Genomic DNA, 23,889 nt, shown 5'->3' with positions numbered 1-23,889 from the left:
GAAATAGACCATTTAACCCTTAAATTTGCTCCTATCATTCAATTAGATTATCTCTGTGCCTATCCAGTTAAATATTTTCATGACCTTAAATACCTCAATTAGATCAACCCTAAACTTCTGAACTCGGGCTGATTAAACAAGCCACATATTTCCATCCTGCTTTCATAGTCTAACCATGCCATTCACATAGCATCTGATGAATTTGAACTATACGTCCCCCAAGGCCAGTATATTCCTCCAGAGGTATAGTGCTCCACGCAAGGTCTGACAAGTCCCATTTCTTAGATCACTTTCATGGTAGACCCTTTACCTCTTTGCCAACAATAATATGACTCAATCAGAATAACAAAAGGCTTTTCGTTAACTGTTTTATCCTGCACCTTCATGCGTTCTTTCCCCCATATTTAATAAATGATAGAGCATCACAGCATTAAATTATAATTTAGCTTTCTAGAGGAAGTGACCACCTCACTTCCCACAATACATTCCTGAAAACCTACTTCTTTGACCAAGCTTTCAGTCATCTGATCTATTAGCCACTCATGTGGCTGAGTGTCACATTCTATTCTATAGTGTCTCTGTGAAGCACCTTGTAATGCTTTGGATTGGCACAGCTCAAACATCACTAAAGGCACTTAATTACTATCCAGAATAAAAGATTTTACTTAATTGTCAGTCTGTCTACTACCTTAAAACTTCACTCCTTCTGCTACTGGTGAACTGTGGCTGTAATTTACACAAGATGCATTGCAACAGTTTGCCATGGTTTCTTGAGTAGCAACTCCCAAACCTACAACTCCCACACCATAGGAGCATGATTATCACCAAGTTCCCCTAATGTCCCACATCGTTTTAACTTGAACATGCTCAGAGGGATAACGAAAAGCTTGGCTAAAAAGGTGAGTTTTAAGGAAGAGGGAAGTGGAAATATGAATAGTTTTTAGGGAAGTGGTTCCAAATTGATTGGCCTCAGGCAGATGAAAGCATGTGGCAACCAGTGGTGGGTGAAAAGACAGTTAGTGAACAGTCATAACTTGTTGCTGATCGGGTATGGGCAGCAGCATTTTCAATGATCTGAAATTCACAAAGGTTTGGGAGACTGGTTTGAAGAGCGTCAGAGTAATCTAGTTTAGCTAAAAAATGGCGAGTTTCACTAACGGGTCAGCTGAAAGATAAATTTAGAGGCAGCTGATGCTGTGGAGATGGAAATTCTGATGGAAAGGATATGGGTTTAGGGAACTTCTCCAGCTCACACAGGCTACTTGAAAAGGTCATTTTTTTAAATGCTAACATGTTCTTTTCTAATTTTCTTCTGCCTTTCCTACCATAGTGGGACCTGTATCAGTCCAAACTATATCTTTCAGCAATTACAACTCATTAAATATTCCTAAAACATTTACCTGAATTCTTAACATCCCAATAATCAATAACAGCAAATGCAAATCCATTACCCACACAAGTAAACAAACTCTAATATGTGCCTTTTATTCAAAGGGAACATGTCAGCTTCCTGATGCCAACCAATGATTTTAGTTGTATTGTCATTAGGTTAAACTTACAACAGGATTCTGACTGTAGCTTGTATTAATTTATTTTTGGACTGAGGCTTCTTTGGCAAGGTTGGCATTTATTATCCATTCCCATTTGTCCTTGCGATGGTGGTAATGAACCTTCTCTTTTAGCCACTCCAGTCCATGTGTTTTCATTTAATTTATTATTTAATGGAATGTGGGCATCACTGGCAAGGTCAGCATTTGTTGTCCATTTCTAAATGCCCTTGAACTGAGAGACCAAAGGCCATTTCAGAGGGCAACTTAGAGTCAACCACAATTGTTGTGGGTCTGGAATTACATGTAGCCAATCCAAGTAAGGATGGCAGATTTCCATTTTATGAACTGGATAGGTTTTACAACAATTGATAATAGTTTCATAGTCACTATGACTGAGACTAGTTTTCAATTCCAGATTTTATTAGCGTCATAGAGGTTTACAGCATGGAAACAGGCCCTTCGGCCCAACTTGTCCATGCCACCCTTTTTTATAAAACCCCCAGGCTAATCCCAATTGCCCGCATTTGGCCTATATCCCTTTATACCCATTGTACCCATGTAACTATTTAAATGTTTTTTAAAAGATAAAATTGTACCCGCCTTTACTAGTGCCTATGGCAACTTGTTTCAGACACTCACCACCTTCTGTGTGAAAAAATTGCCCCTCTCTCCCCTCTCACCTTAAACCTATGCCCTCTAGTTTTATACTCCCCTACTTTGGGAAAATATATTGACCATCTACCTCCTCTATGCCCCTCATTATTTTGTAGACCTCTATAAGGTTACCCCTCAGCCTCCTATACTCAGAGAAAAAAGTCCCTGTCTATTCAGCCTCTCCTTATAACTCAATCCATCAAGTCCCCGTAGCATCCTAGTAAATCTTTTCTGCAGTCTTTCTCATTTAGTAATATCCTTTCAATAATTGGGTGACCAGAATTGCACACAATATTCCAAGTGTGGCCTTACTAACGTCTTGTACAACTTCAACAAGGCGTCCCAACTCCTGTGTTCAGTGTTCTGACTGATGAAACTTAGCATGCTGAATGCCTTTTTCACCACTCAGTCCATCCGTGACTCCACTTCCACGGAGCTATGAAGATCTCTTTGTTCTGTAACTCTCCCCAATGCCCTACCATTAACTGAGTAAGTCCTGCCTTGGTTCAATCTACCAAAATGCATCACCTCACATTTTTCTAAATTAAAGTCCATCTGCCATTCTCCAGCCCACTGGCCCAATTGATCAAGGTTTCTTTGCATTTGGAGATAACTTTCTTCACTGCCCATTATGCCACCAATCTTGTCATCTTAGGGTTGCACGGTAGCACAGTGGTTAACACTGCTGCTTCACAGCTCCAGGGACCTGGGTTTGATTCCTGGCTTGGGTCACTGTCTGTGTGGAGTTTGCACATTCTCCTCATGTCTGTGGGTTTCCTCCAGGTGCTCCAGTTTCCTCCCACGGTCCAGAGATGTGTGTGTTAGGTTGATTGGCCATGATAAAAAAATTGCCCCTTAGAGTCCTGAGATGCGTAGGTTAGAGGGATTAACGGGAAATATTTAGGGATATGGGGGTGGGGCTGGGTGGGATTGTAGTCGGTGTGGACTCGATTGGCCAAATGGCCTCTTTCTGCATTTTGGGGTTTCTATGATCTGCAAACTTACTAACCATGCCTCCTACATTCTCATCCAAATTATTAATATAAATGACAAATAACATTGGACCCAGCACTGATCCCTGAGGCACACCGCTGGTCACAGTCTTCCAGCTTGAAAAACAACCCTCCACAATCACTTCTGTCAAGTGGCCAATTTTGTCAAGAAGCCAATTTTGTATCCATTTAGATACCTCATCCTGGATAAAGTTAAATTTAAAAACTTTATGCAATAACCTACCGTATGGTACCTTGTCAAAGGCCTTGCTAAAATCCATGTAGACAACATCAACCTCACTGCCCTCATCTACCTTCTTGATTACCCCTTCAAAAAAACTCAATCAAATTTGTGTGATATGATTTTCCACTCACAAAGCAATGCTGACTGTCCCTAATCAGTCCTTGCATCTCTAAATGCCTGTAGATCCTGTCTCTCAAAATACATTACAACAATTTACCCACCACAGATGTGAGGCTCATTGGCCTATAGTTCCCAGGCTTTTCCCTGCAGCTCTTCTTAGACAAAGGCACAACATTTGCCACTCTCCAATCTTCGGGCACCTCACCCGTGACCATCGATGATTCAAATATTTTGGCTAGGGGACCCGCAATTTTCTCCCTAGCCGCCCACAATGTCCTGGGATATACTTCATCAGGTCCCAGGGATTTATCTACCTTGATGTGTTTTAAGACTTCTAGCACCTCCTTCTCTGTAATATGTTCAGTCCTCAAGACATCACTATTTATTTCCCTAACATCCATGCTTTTTCTCAACATTAAATACTGGTGAGAAATATTCATTTAGGATCTCACCCATCTCTTGTGGATCTGCACATTCCAGCACCCATTATCTCACAACACTAGCCTGGGTCTCTGGATTAATAGTCTATTGACATTACCACGACACGGCTGTTTCCCTATTCAAAAAGCAAAGGCACTTTCATAATAACATAGGTTGGGGGTCCTAGGATTTTGTCCCAATACCAGTGAAGGAATGGCAATATATATCCAAGTCAATGTAATGTGTCATAAGGAGGAGAATTTGAGGGTAATAATGTTCTATTGCCCATGTCCAGAGAGGTGGTGTAAGTTACAAATTTAGTGGTGATATCCAAGACGCCTTGCTGAGTTGCTATCGTGCACAATGTAGATGGTACACGCTATCTCCAGAGTGCACAAGGAGTGGAAGAATTGAAGGTTAAAAGTGATGGGTAAACTGACAATTAAGTGGAATACTTTATTCCAAATAGTGTTATTTGAAATGCATTGATCCAGGCAAGTGCCTTTAATATAGTAAAACACCCCAAGGTGCTTCACAGAGGCATTAGAAAGCAGAATATAAAAATGAGACATATAAGAAGGTATTCGATCAGGCGACCCAAAACCGAGTCGAAAGGCTCAGTTTTAAAGAGAGTCTTAGCATAGGGAAATGATATAGAGCTGAAGAGGGTTCAGAAGGGAAGCTCAGAACTTAGGGTAGTGTCTAAGCAGCTGAAGATATAGCACCCAATTGTGAAGCTATTAAAATCAGGAATACTCAAAGAGGCCAGAATTAAAGGAGCGCAGATATCTTGTAATTTTTAAATTGAGTTGTGTTTATTGTGAATCAGTGTAGGTAGGTGAGCAGAGGGATGATATGTGAAAGAGATTTGATGAAAGTTGAGACACAAGCAGCAGAGTTTTTGAAGGCCTATCATGTCCTCTTGAAGTTTAACCCTATCCTTGTCATAGTTCACAGTATCTCAAGTTGACATCGTGCCCCGTATAGCCAAGTTTAGACATTAATATAGGCCAAAAAAGAACTGTGGTCCTACCAACCCCTAGGGAACCCCACCATACACTTTCCTCCCATCTGAGAAACAACTGTTCATCATTCTCTGCTTCCTGTTATTCAGCCAACTTCATATCCATGCTACTACCACTGTCCTTTTTAGTCTATGGGCTTCAACTTTTCAAATAAGCCTATTTGTCAAATTTCACAAAATGTCCATGTACAGGAACATTTTTTAAATGTTTTAACATCGACCATAAGACACTCATCCTCCCACTCTTACCACATTGAAAAACACAAGTCAAATTAATTAGACACAATTTGCCCTTAATATGGATTTTTTTTATTCATTCATGGGACATGAGCATCGCTGGCTGGCCAGCATTTATTGCCCATCCCTAGTTGCCCATTTTCAGAGGGCATTTGAGAGTCAACCACATTGATGTGGCTCTGGAGTCACATGTAGGCCAGACCTGGTTAGGATGGCAGATGTCCTTCCCTAAAGGACATGAGTGAACCAGATGGGTTTTTCCAACATTCGACAAAAGTTTCATGGTCATCAGTAGATTCTTAACTCCAGATATTTTTATTGAATTCAAATTCTTCCATCTGCTGTGCCGGGATTCAAATCCGGGGTTCCGGAACATTAGCTGAGTTTCTGAATTAATAGTCTAGCGATAATACTATGAGGCCATCACCTCCTCTATACAACAAGTTGTTGTTGTAGGTGGTGGCAAGGATTATGGGAGTCAGGAGGTGACCCATTTGCTGCAGAATACCCAATTTCTGACCTTCAGTGAATTGAATTATGAAGCCAAGAATCTAAAACAACCCACAGTGATTGTGGTTTTTGAGATGCTGGCAGGCGGAAGTGATTTTGCCATTTAATAAGGGTCAAAAACTTTGTTCATGGAACTGTTGCTTGAATGATGTTGCATGGTTCAGGTTCATCACCATTAGTGCTACAATGGGGGTTTTGTCAATATCTCATACTTTAAAAAGCTGTGGTGAGATATGTATTAAAAATAAAACTTCTGATGTTTTCCTTTTTTCCTCTTCTTTAAAACACTTTGATGTGAGTTGTTGAATGATGAGGCTTTTAGCAGTTGTTGTTTTGTATGAATATTGAAATGAACCAGAACAAAGAAGCTTACTCATCTAGAAACTGCAATCACACTATAAACTTTTCAATGGGCAGCCCAAACTGTTGCTCGGGAATTAGTTACCAATTTATGGTGAATTGGTGATTTCTTTGAGAGCTTAGGGTAGTGTCTAGGCAGCTGAAGATATAGCACCCAATTGTGAAGCTACTAAAATCAGGAATACGCAAAGAGGCTGGAATTAAAGGAGTGCAGATATCTTGTAATTTTTAAATTGAGTTGTGTTTATTGTGAATCACCACCAGCAACAACTTGCATTTATATAGTGCCTTCATTATACAAATAATTTTAGAGAAGTGTAAGAAAGATCATCAAGCTTAAAGAACAGAAACCACAGTCTGAATTTTAAATCCTGTGGCCATAGATGAAATTGACCATTGCACTCCGCTGACTGATGGATGGGGTGAGCCAATAAGATCAAGTTCACGCCCAATTTCTTGCCTCTCGTGATCGTACTGGCATCTGATATCCGGCATGCTCAGCTTCAGGATTGATTATAATATTTAAATCACATGTTAATATGGATTTAAATATTACAAGTGAGCCCAGGACAGAATCGTCCAGGCTCTCTTGCCTATGTGGCTTCGCCGAGGAAGGTCCTCTCCTGTCAGAATCATGTATGGCCGCCCATCAACCAGACATGATGGCCTCACAAGTTGAACTGGAGGCCATTGAAGCCCCCCTGGGAAGTCAGGAGGGAAGTGGGAGCTGCCCCTTGGGCAGTGCCAACCTGGCAATCTGGCACTGCCAGCATGGCACACTGGCAATATGTGAGGGTTAGGTTGATTGGCAATGCTAAATTGCCCCTTAGTGTCAGGGAGATTAGCAGGGCAATACATATGATTATGAGAATAGAACCTGGGTGGGATTGCTCTCAGCGTAGGCTTGATGGGCTAAATGGCCTCTTTCTGCACTGTAATGATTTTATGATTCTAAGACAAGGCAATCCCCCTATTGTCTCTGCCCAGATATAATATTCAGCCTTGTTATTTGCAGCCTACAAATATCTTCTAGAGAATTAGCCTGCAACCTGGATAGCCAATTTCAATGCGCTGAGTTGCCTCCTGTTGTCCACAAGCCTGATGCCTTTACCAGCATTAGAAGAGGTCATGATAATCCAAAATTGTTTGGGGCTCTACCAGTGTCCGCAAGGCAGATTAAAGCCTAGACACAAAAAGATCCAGTCTTGTCTCAAATAGGGCATTTCATCCTTCATGGTGGATTTCAAAGACGACCCTCCAAAGAAATGAAACCTACCTAGTTAAGAGAGAGACAACCTCAATTTGAGGACAGGCTCATTCTCTGGGGCTCCTGAGTAGTTGTTCTTTCCCAGGGTGATCTCCAATATTAACAGAACTACATAATGACCACCCTCGAGTATCAAAGGTGAAAGCTGGCAAGAAGCTATGTCTGGTGGTCTGATATCACAGACCTGGTGAAGTGGTGTGAAGAAAATCAAAAACTCTTGTCCTCAGCCTCCCTACATCCATGGCAGGCCATGGGTGCATTTACATGTGAACTTTGTGGTGTATTTTATGGGTTCCACATTTTTAATCATGGCAGATGCACATTCCAAATGATTGGAGATGCACTGCCTGCGTTCCATGACTTCTCTTGTAAAATTGTGACAAAGCTTCTGCACAAATGAAATACCAAAAGTCCTGATTTATGATAACAGCACAGCATTTACTATCAGTGATTTCCAGAACATTGTGCCCTCTAATGATATTCTATACATCCGAACAGCACCTTATCACCCAGGACTGGCGGAATGGGCAGTGTAAACCTTAAGACACAGCATTATAAAACAACTGGCAGCATCCATGGAGACCAAATTGGCACGATCTTTGTTCAACTACAGGACCACGCCACATACAAAAATAGGAATTGCTCCAGAGGAACTGCTAGTAGGACAGTAGCTTCGTACAAGACTGACTCTACTGTTCTCAAACATGGCAGGCAGGGTGGAGTCACAATAAGAAAATCAGATTCTGCAAAGACAGAAAAGAACATTTAAAATTGTAGATCTGGCTCATAGAAAGAACTTCGGAGATGGTGCAAGTTGGGTCCCTGGAATCGTCATGAAGGAAATGGGGCCAGTATCTTATAAGGTCTAGGGTAAAGCATAAAGAAACATCTGGATTACCTCAGGGCTGAGAGCCCACTCCCAAGCAGGTCTCACTACTGGCCATGGAGATGACTGCCTCCAATGTTAGCCGACAGCTCAAAGCTAATTCCATATTAGCTTCCCTGGATAGCGTGCTTGCAGGGGCAAACTACAAGCAGAGGAGGTGGGCATCCCGGCTGAAGTAGAACTAGAGGAGGAACCCACATTGGTAGCCATGCGACACTCCCTTTGGAAATGCTGTTCTCCTATTTGGTTCACACTGCCTGATCCAGCCCCACCTTCAGTGGACCTCAGACCAACTGCTAAATGGTGGAAAGGACCTTCTTACAGCAGGAGTACAGGGTGAGAAATGGACTTGAGGGGTGAGAGATGATGTCCACAAAGGACACAGAGGATCATCAATAGATCTTCCTGCGGGCGCCGTAAAGTATGTACGAATTCCCTTATTGATCCAGTGGAGGCTCAGCTAATGTGAAGTGATCAGTGGGAGTTTGAAACTCATTGTTGTTGGTCCCCGGGTATAGACTTATTTATTGTAAGCCGTGGGTGCAGCTCTTCCTTTGGTTATCAGTCATGGGCTTCTTGGTGATGGAAGATTGATCTTGGTGGAATTATTACAGGCAAACAGTTTGAGAATCAGTAAGCGGTTAAAAGAAGTCGATGCCAGCAGTATGCATTTAGGAGTAAACCCAAGGCTACGGAGTTTGTAATACACCTATCGATTAAACATCTTGACTGTTCTTTTGCATTAATGCTGCTGTTTAAATTCAAACTATTGTAGTAGTTCAGGAAACAATGATGAGCATCTGTGAAACCAAGAAATTGAGAGAGAAAAGAATCCTCTGCATAAGCAACTTTTCTCTTTTATCCTTGAAATGCATGAAGCACTGGCACTGTACTCTCCCCTTATTGTACTGTGGGCATTATCAATCAACCATGGGATTAGCCACATGCCATTTGGGTGGTCAGTCTTTTCCTGATGAACATTAATAAAATAATTAGGTTTTCACAAAAGTCCAGCAGCTTTCTGATCATCATCAGATTTATTGGAATTAATTTTATAACTTGCTTTGAAAGGAATGTGAATTCTCAATCTATGGGCCCATAGTTCAGAACCGTAATACTCACCTCATGGACCATAATTTTACGCTCCCCATCTGGCAGCTTTTTAGGTGGTTGTGGGGTTGGGGGGGACATAAAATTACGAGGATGGGATTCCCTCCAGGATCCCACGCACTCAACCTGGCCATGATTTTACGCTGGCATGGACGGGGGGAATCATGTGACAGGATGGTTTTGTGTTGGGCTATTCACTAACAAGACAATTGAAACCCGTTGTGTTTTGGAGCCAGTAAGGTGTGACATTTAGCGTTACATTGGAGATTAGGAATCCTAAACAATTGCCTTTGTTTGTAGCTGGCTGGGGCAATCACATCTGCTAACCATTGTGTTGGCTTGGCTGGAATGTTTATATGATACAAGAAGTGTTACGTTCCTGGCAGTAAGAGGTGTTAGCCTTTGTTCACTTTCAAATTGCTCAGAAACTTCCAGAAGCCAACATGCAATCATATGGAGCCATTATTGGTCCAGCAATTGTCCATTTTGAAACACGGAAAAAAGTAATTTTATGAAATAGCCAGGCTGACAAAGATATATATTTTTCTCTTCCTGTCCTCTGCTGGGACACAGATGACATTCTAAATTTTATCACAGCACCCAAATCCTCCATTGTATAATATTAGTAATGCACTTCATTTAACTTCCTGCATTTACTAATAGAGCAGTACAGTTTGCTTGAGTTACACTGCTTTGGTTGTTTTTAAGACTCTGTTCAAGAATGTCCATGACAGGACTGTTTGGTGGATTGCATGTGATTGTGTACTGTTTATGAATAATGTCTTTGTTTGGAGCTTACAGTATGTGTGCTAATAGATTGCTTGCTAAGCTTGTGAACCCCATGTGTGCTTGAGCATCATTTACAAATTGGGTGGATGGTGGATGTGGTTGTGAAATGCTTGATCATGGTTTGCATAGTGCATATCATTGACAATTGCTTAGACATTCAGGATGTTTATTTCAGGACAGTTTGGTGTATTGAGTTTTATTCAAGCTTGCAGCTATAATGGTTAATCTAATAAATGTGCTCTTGCTCTTGTGTATGGCATTCTTTTATATTTAGAGATGCCTGTAGGATATATTTTAAGGAAAATGTTTCAGTATTTTGTGTCTGATGTGCAGATGATGGGGTAATTTATTGCTGTCTGGCATAACTGCAATGGGTTAATAAGATGAGAAGACTCTTTAAGCTGAAGTTGATGTTTTCTTTTCTTTGACAAGTTCTTTTTTTCCCCCTCTGACACAGGTAACCAGATCCTAACCATCGGGAATATCCCCAAGGATCAGGTTTATCCACTGAAACTCAAGGGCATTTCCATCTGTTTTTCTGCACTGAAGGCAGCTCTTTGTGGGAACTATGTCAGTTTTGGTGTTTTCCAGTTATATGGAGATAGTCACTTTGACAATGCACTGCAAGCCTTCCTAAAAATGCTGCTGTCAATCTGTCACAGTGATTTGCTGGTAAGTGATCTCACAACCTCAAACCTGCAAACATTTTTCACCTGGTGGGCTAGGGCAGCTGAAAAGAAGAGCCACTTTCTCCATTTCCTTTTTCAGTATCTGACCCCTCCTTAGCTCATTTGCAGGCCCTTGTGCTGGTCCTGATTCCAGCTTCAAAATGGGAATTTGGATCTTCAGTGCCAATGGATGCATTGCTTTACCTTCGTTATGTTGTACGTTGCTCTTGTGGAGCTTACCTGCTCAGGTTATTTGTGTAACTCTGTAAAAGACGATATTATTATGGTAATATATGATACTGATCCTTACAGCTGTAGTACATTGAGAGTCACATATCTGAAATGTAATTGACCATAAACTGACTTTTTTTTAGAAATCCCATGAATACCAAGGTATGATTTAATGTTACTATTACAGGTTGTGTGTGTGCATACGTGTGTGCATTCAGCCAGCATATTTTAGTTGCTCCTCCATAAGGGACTGGGGCTGGGTTGTTGTTGTGGTTAGTCAATGTTCAGCTAATATGGCAAATGGAAAGTTGATACAATAGAAATTGCTCTTCTGAGGTTGGAGCTAAAGCATAGTGCTAGGACAATGTCGTTGGAACTACCTAAAATTTCCCTATCTAAAACTAGGGCCTGTATGTGAGTTGCATACTGGATGGCGACTAACCACAGGTGCATCTAAAATTGAAGTTCTTAACCTGTTTGCCTGTAATTAAAACTATCTCTGTCCTCACAATGCATAATGACACCATCAATAAGTATTTTAGCAGTGACTGTATGAAGTACACAATGTGTAAGGACAGGCAAACTGGGTATGAGAGAGCATAATGAACTAATTGTGAATCTAAATTTTAAAAATTAGTTCATTATTGTACTATTGAATGTTTGTGTCAGAATTTAATGGGAGTAATTAATAATTATTGGTGAAGCATGCCCTTCTGGATAAGGCTTAGGTGTTTAAATTGCCCCAATATTTGACATACGTTCTTCATCATTATTCCACAAACTCTCTTAGATTATGATTAATTAGAAATAGGATAAATGGTTTGTCTGCAAAGATTCAAATATTATCTAAGGGACCCAGTGGAAACAGCTTTTCTCAACTAATTGGAATTTTTTGTTACTTTGAGAACGGAACCTGCGCAAATATTTTTAAATAAATCCAATAACTTTGAGTTGTTAGTGGCAAAGAAGCAATAACTCCACAGCAAATATTTCATATTCCATTTGGTGTGGCAAGATTTGGAAACCATAGATCCAAGAAGGGAAACATTCTGAGAATGTGCTGAAAAACGCCATTAATGTTTGATCCTCCAAACTCAATGCAGGGCACACAGCACCAACTAACTTTTCAGTTTCAGCATTAGTTTGGTTGAACAATCTAGGTGTGCATGTTTGTCGTTGGAAGTGTGAGCTGGGATAATCCATGCACTTAGACTTTGTCTAACTAATAACCACCTAAAAATTCACGCCATTAAGGAATACCTTGGCATTATACTGAGGTCTCTGAAGCAACAGCATGATCAGTTGCTAGCAAAGCTTAATAAATTAATGGTAATTTGTCTTAATTGTACAAATACTGTATTATTGCCTCAAGTGGCTTTTCAAGACACTTTCAGAATAGACAACAGATTTTGCAAGGTTATCATTTTCATTAGAGAGGCAACTTTTAAAAAAATGCTTTCTGCACTTCCTCCTTATTATTCATTTTAATTTCATACAGTGCAGTTTTATAAGGCTTTTGAGAATAAGACAGTCTGCTTAAGGAGTGATGAGAGCGCCTGTTAAATAAACTTAATAAGAAAATGCTCTGTGGTGTATTACTATAGTTTCTACTTTATAATGTTAATGAAGGTTATTTTTTTTAATGCTAACAAATATGAATAAAGAGCAAAGAACACTGCTCTCTGCGCTTGTATAAAACCTAATCTGTGGTTAACAGTTCTGTAATCTATACTGTACTGCACCACTTTGCATTCTACTCTCAAATCTCACTTTATTATGTCAGGTTATGTCAGGCACTGGATATGGCAAAGGCCATGAACCCAGACAATATTCCAGCAGTCATACTGAAAACCTCTGCTCCAGAACTTGCCACGCCCCTAACCAAGATATTCTAGTACTGCTACAACACTGGCATCTACCTGACAATTCAAAAACTGTCCAGGTATGTCCTACACACAAAAAAAGGACAAATCCAAACTGATGAATTGCTATTATATCAGCCAACTCTTGATCATCAGCAAAGCGATGGAAGGTATTGTTGACAACTGTCAAGTGGCACTTACTCAGCAATAACTTGCTCACCTCGGCTCAGTATGAGTTCCACCAGGACCACTTATCTCCTGATCTTGTTATAGTCTTTATCCAAGCATGGACAAAAGAGCTGAAAAAAGGTGAGGTGAGAGTGAATGCTCTGAACATCAAGGCAGCATTTGACCAAGTGTGGCATCAAGGAGACCTAGCGAAACTGAAGTCAATGGGAATCAGGGAAAGCACTCCCCTGGTTGGAGTCATACCTGGCACAAAGGAAGATGGTTGTGGCTTTTGGAAGTCAACATCTCGGATTCATGATATAACTGCAGTAGTTCCACAGGGTAATGTCCTTGTCCCAACCATTTTCAGCTGCTTCATCAATGACCTTCCCTCCATCATAAGTTTGACAATGGGGATGTTTGCAGATGATTACATAATATTCAACATGATTTGGAACTCAGATACTGTGACACTCAGATACTGATCTACTCAGATACTAATCGGCACAGTAGCACAGTGGTTAGCGCTGCTGCTTCACAGCTCCAGGGACCTGGGTTCAATTCCTGGTTTGAGTTGTTGTCTGTGTGGAGTTTGCACATTCCCCTCATGTTTGCTCTGGTTTCCTCCCACAGCCCAAAAATGTATGGGTTAGATCAATTGGTCATACTAAAAATTTCCCCTTAGTGTCCTGAAGTGTGTAAGTTAGAGGGATTAGTAGGTAAATATGTAGGCATATGGGGTAGGGTCTGGATGGGATTTTGGTTGATATATGGTTGAGTCCTTTTGATGTCCATGGAGGCATAGATTTTTAACACTCTGGCTGATTCAGGTTCACTGGTTTCTTGGATGTAGTCAGATGTAGCTGTTGCAATTATTATAGTTAATGTTTTTTTTTGATTGGTTTCCTTTAGTTTAATTCTCAACATACTTGTTCCAAAAAAGAGAGAGGGACTGAAAGAACTTTCAGCATATCTCTTCTGCTAAAGTCTTTCTTGCAAACCTCTCCAGTGGCTGCAGCCTGGCCTGTTGTACTTCACCCATTGTGTATTTCCAAGGAGTTTTGTGTGGGTCTGTCTGTGGCAGTCCTTGTTTCAATATGCAGCACTTTACATTTTAATGTGTCCCTTTACACTTCCCTGAGGATGATTTGTTTGTTTTTCATCTTCACCTTGGAAGGTGGCCTTGCATTTTGAAGTTCTGTCTTATTTTAAATTGCAAAATTTCCAATCAGTTGAAAGCCTGAAAATAATATTTTCAAAACTAAAGGGACATGACAATGTGGCGCCTTTGCATCAGAAGAAGTGAAATGAGATACACTCATATTTCATTACAAGGTATAAAAAAAACAAAACAATAGAAAACACCAACTCTCATACACTCTCTCAACCTTGGTCTGGATTATCCCATTAGTTCTAACTAGATCTCTAAGTCCTGGACAGAGGCTAGTATCTGGCAAGTGACCAAGGTTCATCCTATTCCTAAATAGACTCAAAATAGACTTGCAGCTGTTGGTCAAGAGTTTATGCAACACATCATGGAGGAGGATAATTATCTGGATTCTTTGTACCAGGTGATCTCTGAGAGCTGGGATAATTGAGCTGTATCAACCACAACCACCTTCCTTTGTGCCAGGTATGACACCAACTAGTGGAGAATTCCCTGATTCTCATTGACTTCAGTTTTGTTAGAGCTCTTTGATGTTACAGTCAGTCAGATGCTGCCTTAATGTCAAAGGTGGTCACTCTCACCTCACCTCTGGCATTCAGGTCTTTTGTCTGTATTTGAACCAAGGCTGTAATGAGGTTATGAGCTGAATGACCCTGGGGGAACCCAAACTCAAGTGAGCAGGTTATTAGAATAGATTATTATTAAGCATGGATTGCTTGATAATACTGTTGATGATCCTTTTCACCACATATTCATAATTGAGAGTACACTGATAGGGTGGTAGTTTGCCAGGTTGGATTTATCATGCCTCTTGTGTACAAAACATACCTGGGCAATTTTCCACATTGCTGAGCAAATGCCAGTGTTGTAGCTGTACTGGGGCAGTTTGGCTACGGCATGACAGGTTCTGCAGCACAAGTTCAGAATTGCTAGAATATTGTTAGGGTCCATAGCCCATTGCAATATCTAGTACTTGACATAATCAAGAGAGATTTGAGTGTTGGATGCAAAGTAATACATTATTGGATAGGTTACAGAACTGCTGTGAAGGCCCAGGACCTTAGCACTAGCAAGTGCCTTCAACTGTTTCTTGATATCGCGTGCAGTGAATCAGATTGGTTGAAGGCTGGCATCTGTAATTCTGGAGGCCTCTGGAGGAGCCCAATATTGATCATCCACTCAGCACTTCCATCTTAAGATAGACCATAAGACAATAAGATGCAGGAGCAGAATTAGCCCATTCAGCCCATGAGGTCGCTCTGCCATTCGATGAGGGCTGATATGTTTCTCATTCTCCCGCCTTTGCCCATAACCTTTGATCTCCTTACCAATCAAGAACCTATCTATCTCTCTCTTAAATAAACTCAATGATTTGGCCTCCACAGCTTTCTGTGGCAGTGAATTCCACAGATTCACCATTCTCTCGTTGAAGAAATTCCTCCTCATCTTGGTTCTAAAGGGTCACTCCTTTACTCTGAGACTGCACCTTCGGATCCTAGTCTCTCCTACTAATGCGAACATTTTCTTCATGTCCATTCAGATCAGCCATGATCTTATTGAATGGCGCGGCAGGCTCGAAGGGCTAGATGGCCTACTCCTGCTCCTATTTCTTATGTTCTTATGTTCTACCCAGGCCTTTCAGTATTTTGTAAGTTTCATTGGGATCCCTCCTCATCCTTCTAAACTCCATTGAGTACAGACCCAAAATCCTCAAATGCTCCTCATATGTCAAGCCTTTAATTCCCGAAATCATTCTCATAAATCTCCTCTGGACGCTCTCCAAGGCCAGCACATTCTTCCTTAGAAACGGGGCCCAAAATTGCTCACAATATTCCAAATGTGATCTGACGAGAGCTTTATAAAACCTCAGCAGTACGTCCCTGCCTTTTATTGTAGACCTCTCAAAATGAGTGCTCAAATTGCATTTGCCTTCTTAACTACCAACTCAACTTGCAAGTTAACCTTAAGGGAATCCTAAACTAGGAATCCCGAGTTCATTTGCAATTCTTATTTCCGAATTCTCTCCCCATTTAGAAAATTGTCTACACCTCTGTTCTTCCTATGAAAGTGCATAACCTCACAATTTTTCACATTGTATTCCATCTGGCACTTCTTTGCCCACTCTGCTAACCTGCCCAAGTCCTCCTGCAATTCTGGAACACCTTGATTACAAGGACACTTATGTCAGACTCCTATTTATTGATTACAGTTCAGCCATAAACACCATTTTTCCAATGAAACTCATCTCCAAATTCCATGATCTGGGTCTTGGTTCCCCCCTCTGCAGCTGGATCCTAGACTTCCGAACTCACAGACCATAATCAGTAAGGATAGGCGATGCCACCTCCTCCACGATTATTCTCAGCACCGGTGCCCCACAAGGCTGTCATCTGCCTTTTACTATACTCTTCGTACAGTTATGATAGTACGGCCAAATACTATTCGAACTTCATTTTCAAGATTGCTGATGACACCACCATCCTGGGTCAGACCTCAAACAATGATGAGACAGGAAAGAGAAGAGAATCTGTTGAAATGGTGTGATGGCAGTAATCTCTCTCTCAAGGTCAGTAAAATGAAGGAGATAGTCATCAATGTCAGGAAACAATAGTGGAGGACATCAAAGGTGATTAAGTCGGGATGGTCGAGAGCTGCAAATTTCTAGGTCATCAAACTTTGTCCAGGTCCCTCCATGCTGATGCTATAGTTAAGTGTCTTTATTTTCTCAGGAGGCTAAGAACATTTGGCATGTCCACTACGACTCTCATCAGTTTTTAGAAAGTATCCTTTCCAGATGTATCACAGCTTGATATGGTTGCTGCTCTGGCCTGACTGCGAGAAACTACAAAGTGTTGTGAATATAGCTCAGTGCATCACACAAACCAGTCTCCCATCCATTGACTCCATCTACACTTCCCGCTGCCTCAGAAAAGCAGCCAGCATAATCAAGGACCCTGTGCACTCTGGACATACACCCTTCCACCTTCTTCCATTGGGAGAAAGACGCAAAAGTCTGAAATCATGTACCAACCGACTCAAGAACAGCTTTTTCGCTGCTGCCATCAGACTTTTGATTGGACCTGTCATATGTTAAGCTGATTTTTCTCTACACCGTGGCTATTAGTGTAACACTATATTCTGCACCCTTTCCTTTCCTTCTCCCCTTGTGCGCTATGAATGGTAAGTTTTGCCTTTATAGCGCAGAAGTAACAATACATTATTGTTGGAAAAACACCTTTTATCATCAGTAGGATAAAATTAACCTGTATTACGACAGTCCAAGCTAATCCACATTTCCTATTACTGGGTGAACAATCCAACAAATGCATGTGACAATAATAAATCAAATCAAAAAGCCTCTCCAACTCCACAATACTACCCGTCCCTCCACTTAGCTTTGTATCAACTGCAACCTTAACTGCAATGGCCTCAGTTCCTTTATCTAGATCATTGTTGTATAAAGTGAAAAGTTGTGGTCCCAACCCTGACTCCTCTGGAGTGCCACAAGTCACCAGCCATCCTGAAAAGGACCCCTTTATCCCCACTCTCTGCCTTCTGCCAGACAGCCAACCTTCTATCCATACTGGTACCTTGCCTCTAGCACATCTTATTCAGCAGCCTCCTGTGCGTCACCTTATCAAAGAGCTTTTGAAAATCCAAGTGGATAATGTCCATTGGGGGCCCGATTTTATTTTCAAGTTGCGTCCATTTTCGAGTGCGGAAACTTGTTAGAGTCAGGCATGAGGCGAGTAGCGCAATCCATGACCGCCTCTGTGCCACTTCCCCCTTTCTAATGGCTGAAAATGGCAACAATTAGGACCGCACCCAAAACAGGTATGACAGCAATTTAAATACATTTTACCAGTACTTCCCCCTTTATCACCGCATTCACCAATCAGGAATGGGCACAATTCAGACATGCTCAATAAAGGTCTGATCCAGGACACTCCATCAGTTAGGGTTAGGGAGGAGGTAAGTGCATAGCGGCCAACGGCTCTTTGCTACTTACGAGTCTCCTGTTGTTGTGGCCATTTTCTGTGTTGGAATGGTGGCGCTCTGTGAATGTGTGGGGGAATGGACGTCTGTTGCTCTGCAAGGTCTCCGATGTCTGACTTGCAGCATGGACCCGGGTCTCAGCATTGACTTTGGGTCTTCTGGTGCTGGTAGGTCATAGTGCACGCACTTCCAGGTGAAGGATATGTACAAAGCCCTTGCAAATAGCACTGCTGCAGCTTCTCAACTTTTTATGGAGCTGTGATTGTAGGGAGCATGTGGCTACGGAATTGGGGGGGCTGTGATTGTGGGGAACATACGGCTGGGGGAATTAGGGGCTGTGATTGTAGGGAGTAGGTGGCTGGGGGAATTGGGGGGGACTGTGATTGTGGATGTACTAGGGGCAAGCAGCATTCCATAATCTCTACATGTGTTCCTCTCCATCTCCCCCCTCTCCCGCCATCTCTCCCAACCCTTCAGAGTGACGACATGGCTTTTTCTATGCAACCAATAGATCTAGCTGATCTTTTGGTTACTGCTGGAGCTGAGGAGGAGGAGCAGCAAAGAGGAACAATTGTAGGCACAGGAGGCCTTTTAGCTATGAGGAGAGGTTGGAGAAACTTGGTTTGTTCTCACTGGAGCAACAGAGGTTGAGGGGATACCTGATAGAAGTCTGTAAGATTATGAGAGGCATGGACAGAATGGAGAGTCAGAAATTTTTTCCCAGGGTGGAAAGTCAGTTACTAGGGGACATAGGTTTAAGGTGCGAGGGGCAAGTTTTGAAAGAGATGTATGAGGCAGATTTTTTACACAGAGAGTGGTGGGTGCCTGGAACTCGTTGCGGGGGGAGGTAGTGGAAGTGGATACGATAGTGACTTTTAAGGGGCGTCTTGACTAGGATGGGAATAGAGGGATATGGTCCCTGGAAGCATTGGGGGTTTTAGTTAAGTCACACAGCATGGTTGGTGCAGCCTTGGTGGGCTGAAGGGTCTGTTCCGTGCTGTAATTTTCTTTGTTCTTTGTTCCTTGTACCACTTCCTAGACCAGAGGGAGACAACCACCAGAGGCAGGAGGTGGCCGCAATTGACCCAGAGGGGGACGTAGGAGAAGGAGGGAGCAGAGACCACGGTAATTCCGTGCACAAATGTCTTTCGAGCAGAAGTCAGATACCTTGTGCCGCCGATGTCTTCGAATCTAAAAGAAGACCATGTAACACATGTGCAGGAGCTGGCACCCAGAGGCGGGGAAGGGGGTACACACTCTCGGTGGCTGTCATATTGACGGTAGCTCTAAACCTCTACACTATTGGCTCTTTCCAGACTCTAAGCAGAGATGTCTGTGGCACCTCCCAATGTGTGAGGCAGGTCACTGAAGTCCTGTATGCCCGGGCTGGCCAGTTCATCACTTTCAACCTGGACCAGGTGCAGCAGGAAGCCCGGGCTGCAAGGTTCGCAGACATTGTGGGGAAGCCTAAATGCAGGGGGTGATAGACTGCACACACGTCGTCCTCAAGGCCCCCCTACAGAATCCATGGAGATTTGTCAATAGGTGCGGGTTCCACTCCCTGAATATTCAGCTGGTGTGCAACCATAATATGACCATCATGCAGGTCTGTGCCAGACATCCAGTTAGTGTGCATGACAGCTTCATTGTCAGAAGCTCGGACACCCCGGTGGTATTTGAGGAGGAGCCAGGCTGTGAGGTTGGCTTGTGGATGATATGGCTTTGGACATGGCTCATGATGCCTGTGCAGAGGCCTGAGTCTCAGGTGGAGACCAGCTCATGTAGCCACCCGCACAATAGTGGAGAGATGCATTAGGCTTCTCAAGATGTGAGTCCGGTGCCTGGACCGATCTGGTGGGGCCCCCTAATACAGCCCGGTGATCTGTTACCGCATAGTGATCGTGTGCTATGCCTTACACAATCTGGCTCTATAGAGAGGTAACATATTGAAGAGGAGGAGGATGTGGAAACTGACCAGCCGGGTGTCGCTGGGGAGGATGACTGACAGAAGAAAGAGGAAGAGGACGAGGAGGAAGATGAGGAAGAGCATGCTGAGGAACACCAACCTGGCGCTTGAGGGCTGGCAGCCTCCCTCCACCATCCCCCCCCTCTCTCCACCACCTCCCATGACCCCTCTGCCTCTCCCCTCCCCTCGCCCCAGATTCCTTCTGTATCCTGCAATGTTGTCACACCAGATTGGTGGGCCTGGATACTCCGCGTTAGCGAGTTTTTTGGCAGGTTGATGACAACTCGCTAAGCACCATTATGCTGATGCCCTGGTGGAAGCTAGTCTGACTCCTACCAGAGCTCTGTATGCACACTGGCAACTGGGCCTGCATCTGTGTAGTGGGTAAGGGATCTGAAACCCCCATACCAGGACCCTGGGTTGGGTGGAGGAAATGGGAGGGAATCACTCGTGGAGTCTGGGGAATCAATGCCTTCCTTTTCTCATTGACACAGCACTGAGGGGCCTCCCCAACTGACATCAACATGAAGCATCCCTCAGGCAATCATCAATGGAAGAGGATTCATAATCATGATAAATTAATCATAGGTCAGTGGTGGAAAACATTTATTTGCAATGAAGGTGTTTAAATAAGTCACTCTAGCATAAAAACTTGTGAACAGAAAATGTTAATGTGCTTACATATCCTTTCTGACCAGTGCTGCCCTTCACTGTGCCATCCCAGTACAAATACAACTTCCTAACCTCACATGGCCTATGTCTCAGTGATTCCCGACAATGTACATCGGAGGTGGAGGGGGCCAGCTGACTACCATACCCCGTGGCTTGTGATGCATATGGTGGGTGTCCTCTGGAGGCCCTGGATCTTGAGGGCCCTGGCCTGCTTCCAGGAGTCTGGGATATTTCCATGACACCCTCTCCATTCCACTGCCCCTGAGATGCCCTGGTGTCAGGAAGGGGGAGTCGGAAGCCACAGCCATCTCTCCTGGCTGGGAGGTTCTGCCATGGGCTTGACCCCTTCCTCCTACCTTGGGGTTTCTGTGGGCTCCTGGGTCACTTCATGGGATGAAATACTCCTGCAGTGAGCTCTAGAAGCTCCAGAGTCATCTGGCACTGCCCATGGTGGTCGAGCCCTCTGCAATGGCCACTTGAGTTGAGAGCCACCTCTCAGTGACCACAGCAAGTGCCATCTGAGACTGAACCGTGCTCTGCAACCCCTCAGCTGTGGTCCTCTCAGACTGGGCCATGCTCTGCAACCCTTCAGCCATGATCCTTTGAGACTGGGCCATGTTCTCAACAGCTGCTGCCATAGACCGCTGTGTCTCAGCACTGTCCTACTGAGTCTCCTGAAAGCCCTCGAGCCTCTCAGCTGTATGACGCAGAATCTCAAGAAGCCTGTTCAGCCCCTCAGCTGTGAGGTACTGTGACTCGGCCATTGCTTGGAGCCTGCCACTCATTGTGAGGATCCCCTGCTTTCTACTGCAGATGCCACCCTTGCAGTATTGGCCTGCGAAGCATGCAAGACAGTCAATAGCTGGTCCACCTGAAAGCTTTGGGACTCCTCCCAATGGCCTCACAGTTGGTCCAGTGTGGCTGTTAGCCCCTCCTGCATTCCCTGGCTCTGTGCTGCATCTCCAGCAGCTGAGGGAGAAGAGATCTCAGATCTCATGTCGACTGGGGCCAGCTAAGTCCTTGCCTCTGGCAGGCCCCCTGAACTTGCAAAATCTCACTAACTGCCCTGTCTGGAGACAATACATATCTCTTTAACCTGTGCTTAATGCTTTCTCTATTCACATTGTCTGCACCTTTAAGACTTTATTAGCTGTAAAGACTCACATTCCAATCATTATTCTGTGAATTGAGTTTGTGTCTTTATATGCTCAGTTTGTGAACAGAACTCCCACTCACTTGACAAAGGAGCAGCGCGCTGAAGGCTAGTGGCGTTTGCTACCAAATAAACCTGTTGGACTTTAAACTGGTGTTGTGCGACTTCTTACTGTGTAGGCCCCAGTGTGCCAGAGGCCTTGGATGTTCCCTGTTCCAAACGATGTACATAGGTAAATGTGTCATGCTCACCAGAGAGTGACCCAAAAGCCTCAACACTAACTGGACCCACCAACTCGTCAGTATCTGAATAATTGGAGCACATTCTGGGGAAGGTGGGACCTGTACAAACAGGACAGTTTGCACCTGAACCTGAGGGGCACCAATATCCTGGGAGGGAAATTTGCACAGCTCTTCAGGGAGATTTAAACCAATTTGCCAGGGGGATGGGAAAACGAGCTATAGTCCAAAAGTCAGTGTGAGGGTAGTGAGATACTGAGGAAGGTATCGAGATCACAGGAGTGTACAGGCAGATAGGCTTGTGGGTTGAAGTGTATTTACTTCAATGCAAGGAGCATCCGGAATAAGGTAGATGAACTTGGAGCATGGATTGGTTCTTAGGACTATGATGTTGTGGCCATTATGGAGACATGGTTAGAACAGGAACAGGTGTTGGCAGTTCCAGGTTGTAGATGTTTCAGTAAGAGTAGGGAAGGTGGTAAAAGAGGTGGAGGAGTAGCATTGTTAATCAAGAATACTTTAACGGCTGCTGAAAGGCATTTCGAGAGGGATCTGCTTACTGAGGTAATATGGGCTGAAGTTAGAAATGGGGAAGGAGCGGTCACGTTGTTAGGAGTTTTCTATAGGCTCCCAAATAGTAATAGAGATGTGGAGGAGGAAATGGCAAAGCAGATTATGGATAGGTGTGGAGGTCACAGGGTAGTAATCATGGGTGACTTTAACTTTCCAAATATTGATTGGAACCTTTATAGGTCGAATAGTTTGGATGGGGCACTTATTGTACAGTGTGTGCAGGAGGGTTTCCTGACACAATATGTGGATAAGCCGACAAGAGGTGGGGCTACATTGGACTTGGTACTGGGTAATGAACCGGGCCAAGTATTCGATTTGTTTGTGGGAGAGCACTTTGGAGATAGTGACCACAATTCGGTGTCTTTCATTATTGCAATGGAGAGGGATAGGGTCACATGGCAGGGCAAGGTTTATAATTGGGGCATGGGTAATTATGATGTGATTAGGCAAGAATTAAGGAGCATAAGATGGGAACAGAAACCGTCAGGTAAGGGCATAAATGAAAAGTGGAGGAACAAATACTGCGTGTCCTTGATAGGTATGTCCCTGTCAGACAGGGAGGAAATGGCCGAGTGAGGGAACCATAGTTCACAAAGGAGGTTGAATGTCTTGTCAAGAGGAAAAAGGAAGTGTATGTAAAGATGAGAAAACAAGGTTCAGTTGGGACGCTTGAGGGTTACAAGGTAGCAAGGAATGAGTTTAAAAAAAGGGCTTAGGAGAGCTAGGAGGGGGCATGAGAAGTCCTTGGTGGGTCGGATCAAGGAAACCACCAAGGCTTTTTACTCTTATGTGAGAAATAAAAGAATAACCAGGGTGAGGTTGGGGCCAGTCAAGGATAGTAGTGGGAACTTGTGCATGGAGTCAGAAGAGATAGGTGAGGTGTTGAATGAATACTTTTCTTCAGTGTTCACTAAGGAGAGGGGCCATGTTTTTGAGGATGAGAGTGTGATACAGGCTGATAGGATGGAGGAAGTAGATGTTCTGAAGGAAGATACATTAGCAATTTTGAGAAACCTGAGGGTGGATAAGT

The 23,889-nt window shown here is 43.3% G+C and overlaps 1 protein-coding gene across 1 annotated transcript in view; it reads left to right on the top strand.

Annotated features, from left to right (window-relative positions):
* The window catches only part of LOC145351309 (ran-binding protein 17-like), a 925,757-nt gene that overhangs the window by 714,875 nt on the left and 186,993 nt on the right, over positions 1 to 23,889 (top strand). Inside the window, exon 23 of the mRNA XM_080200932.1 lies at positions 10,621 to 10,835. Coding sequence (XP_080057058.1) covers positions 10,621 to 10,835 — 215 coding nt within the window. The remainder of the gene's footprint in view (positions 1 to 10,620; positions 10,836 to 23,889) is intronic.

Source organism: Carcharhinus amblyrhynchos, chromosome 13 (assembly GCF_965287045.1).
Source record: "Carcharhinus amblyrhynchos chromosome 13, sCarAmb.v2.hapA, whole genome shotgun sequence".
Lineage (NCBI taxonomy): Eukaryota > Metazoa > Chordata > Chondrichthyes > Carcharhiniformes > Carcharhinidae > Carcharhinus > Carcharhinus amblyrhynchos.
The sequence above is the reverse complement of the archived record's forward strand: the minus strand, read 5'-3'. Positions and strand labels throughout refer to the sequence as shown.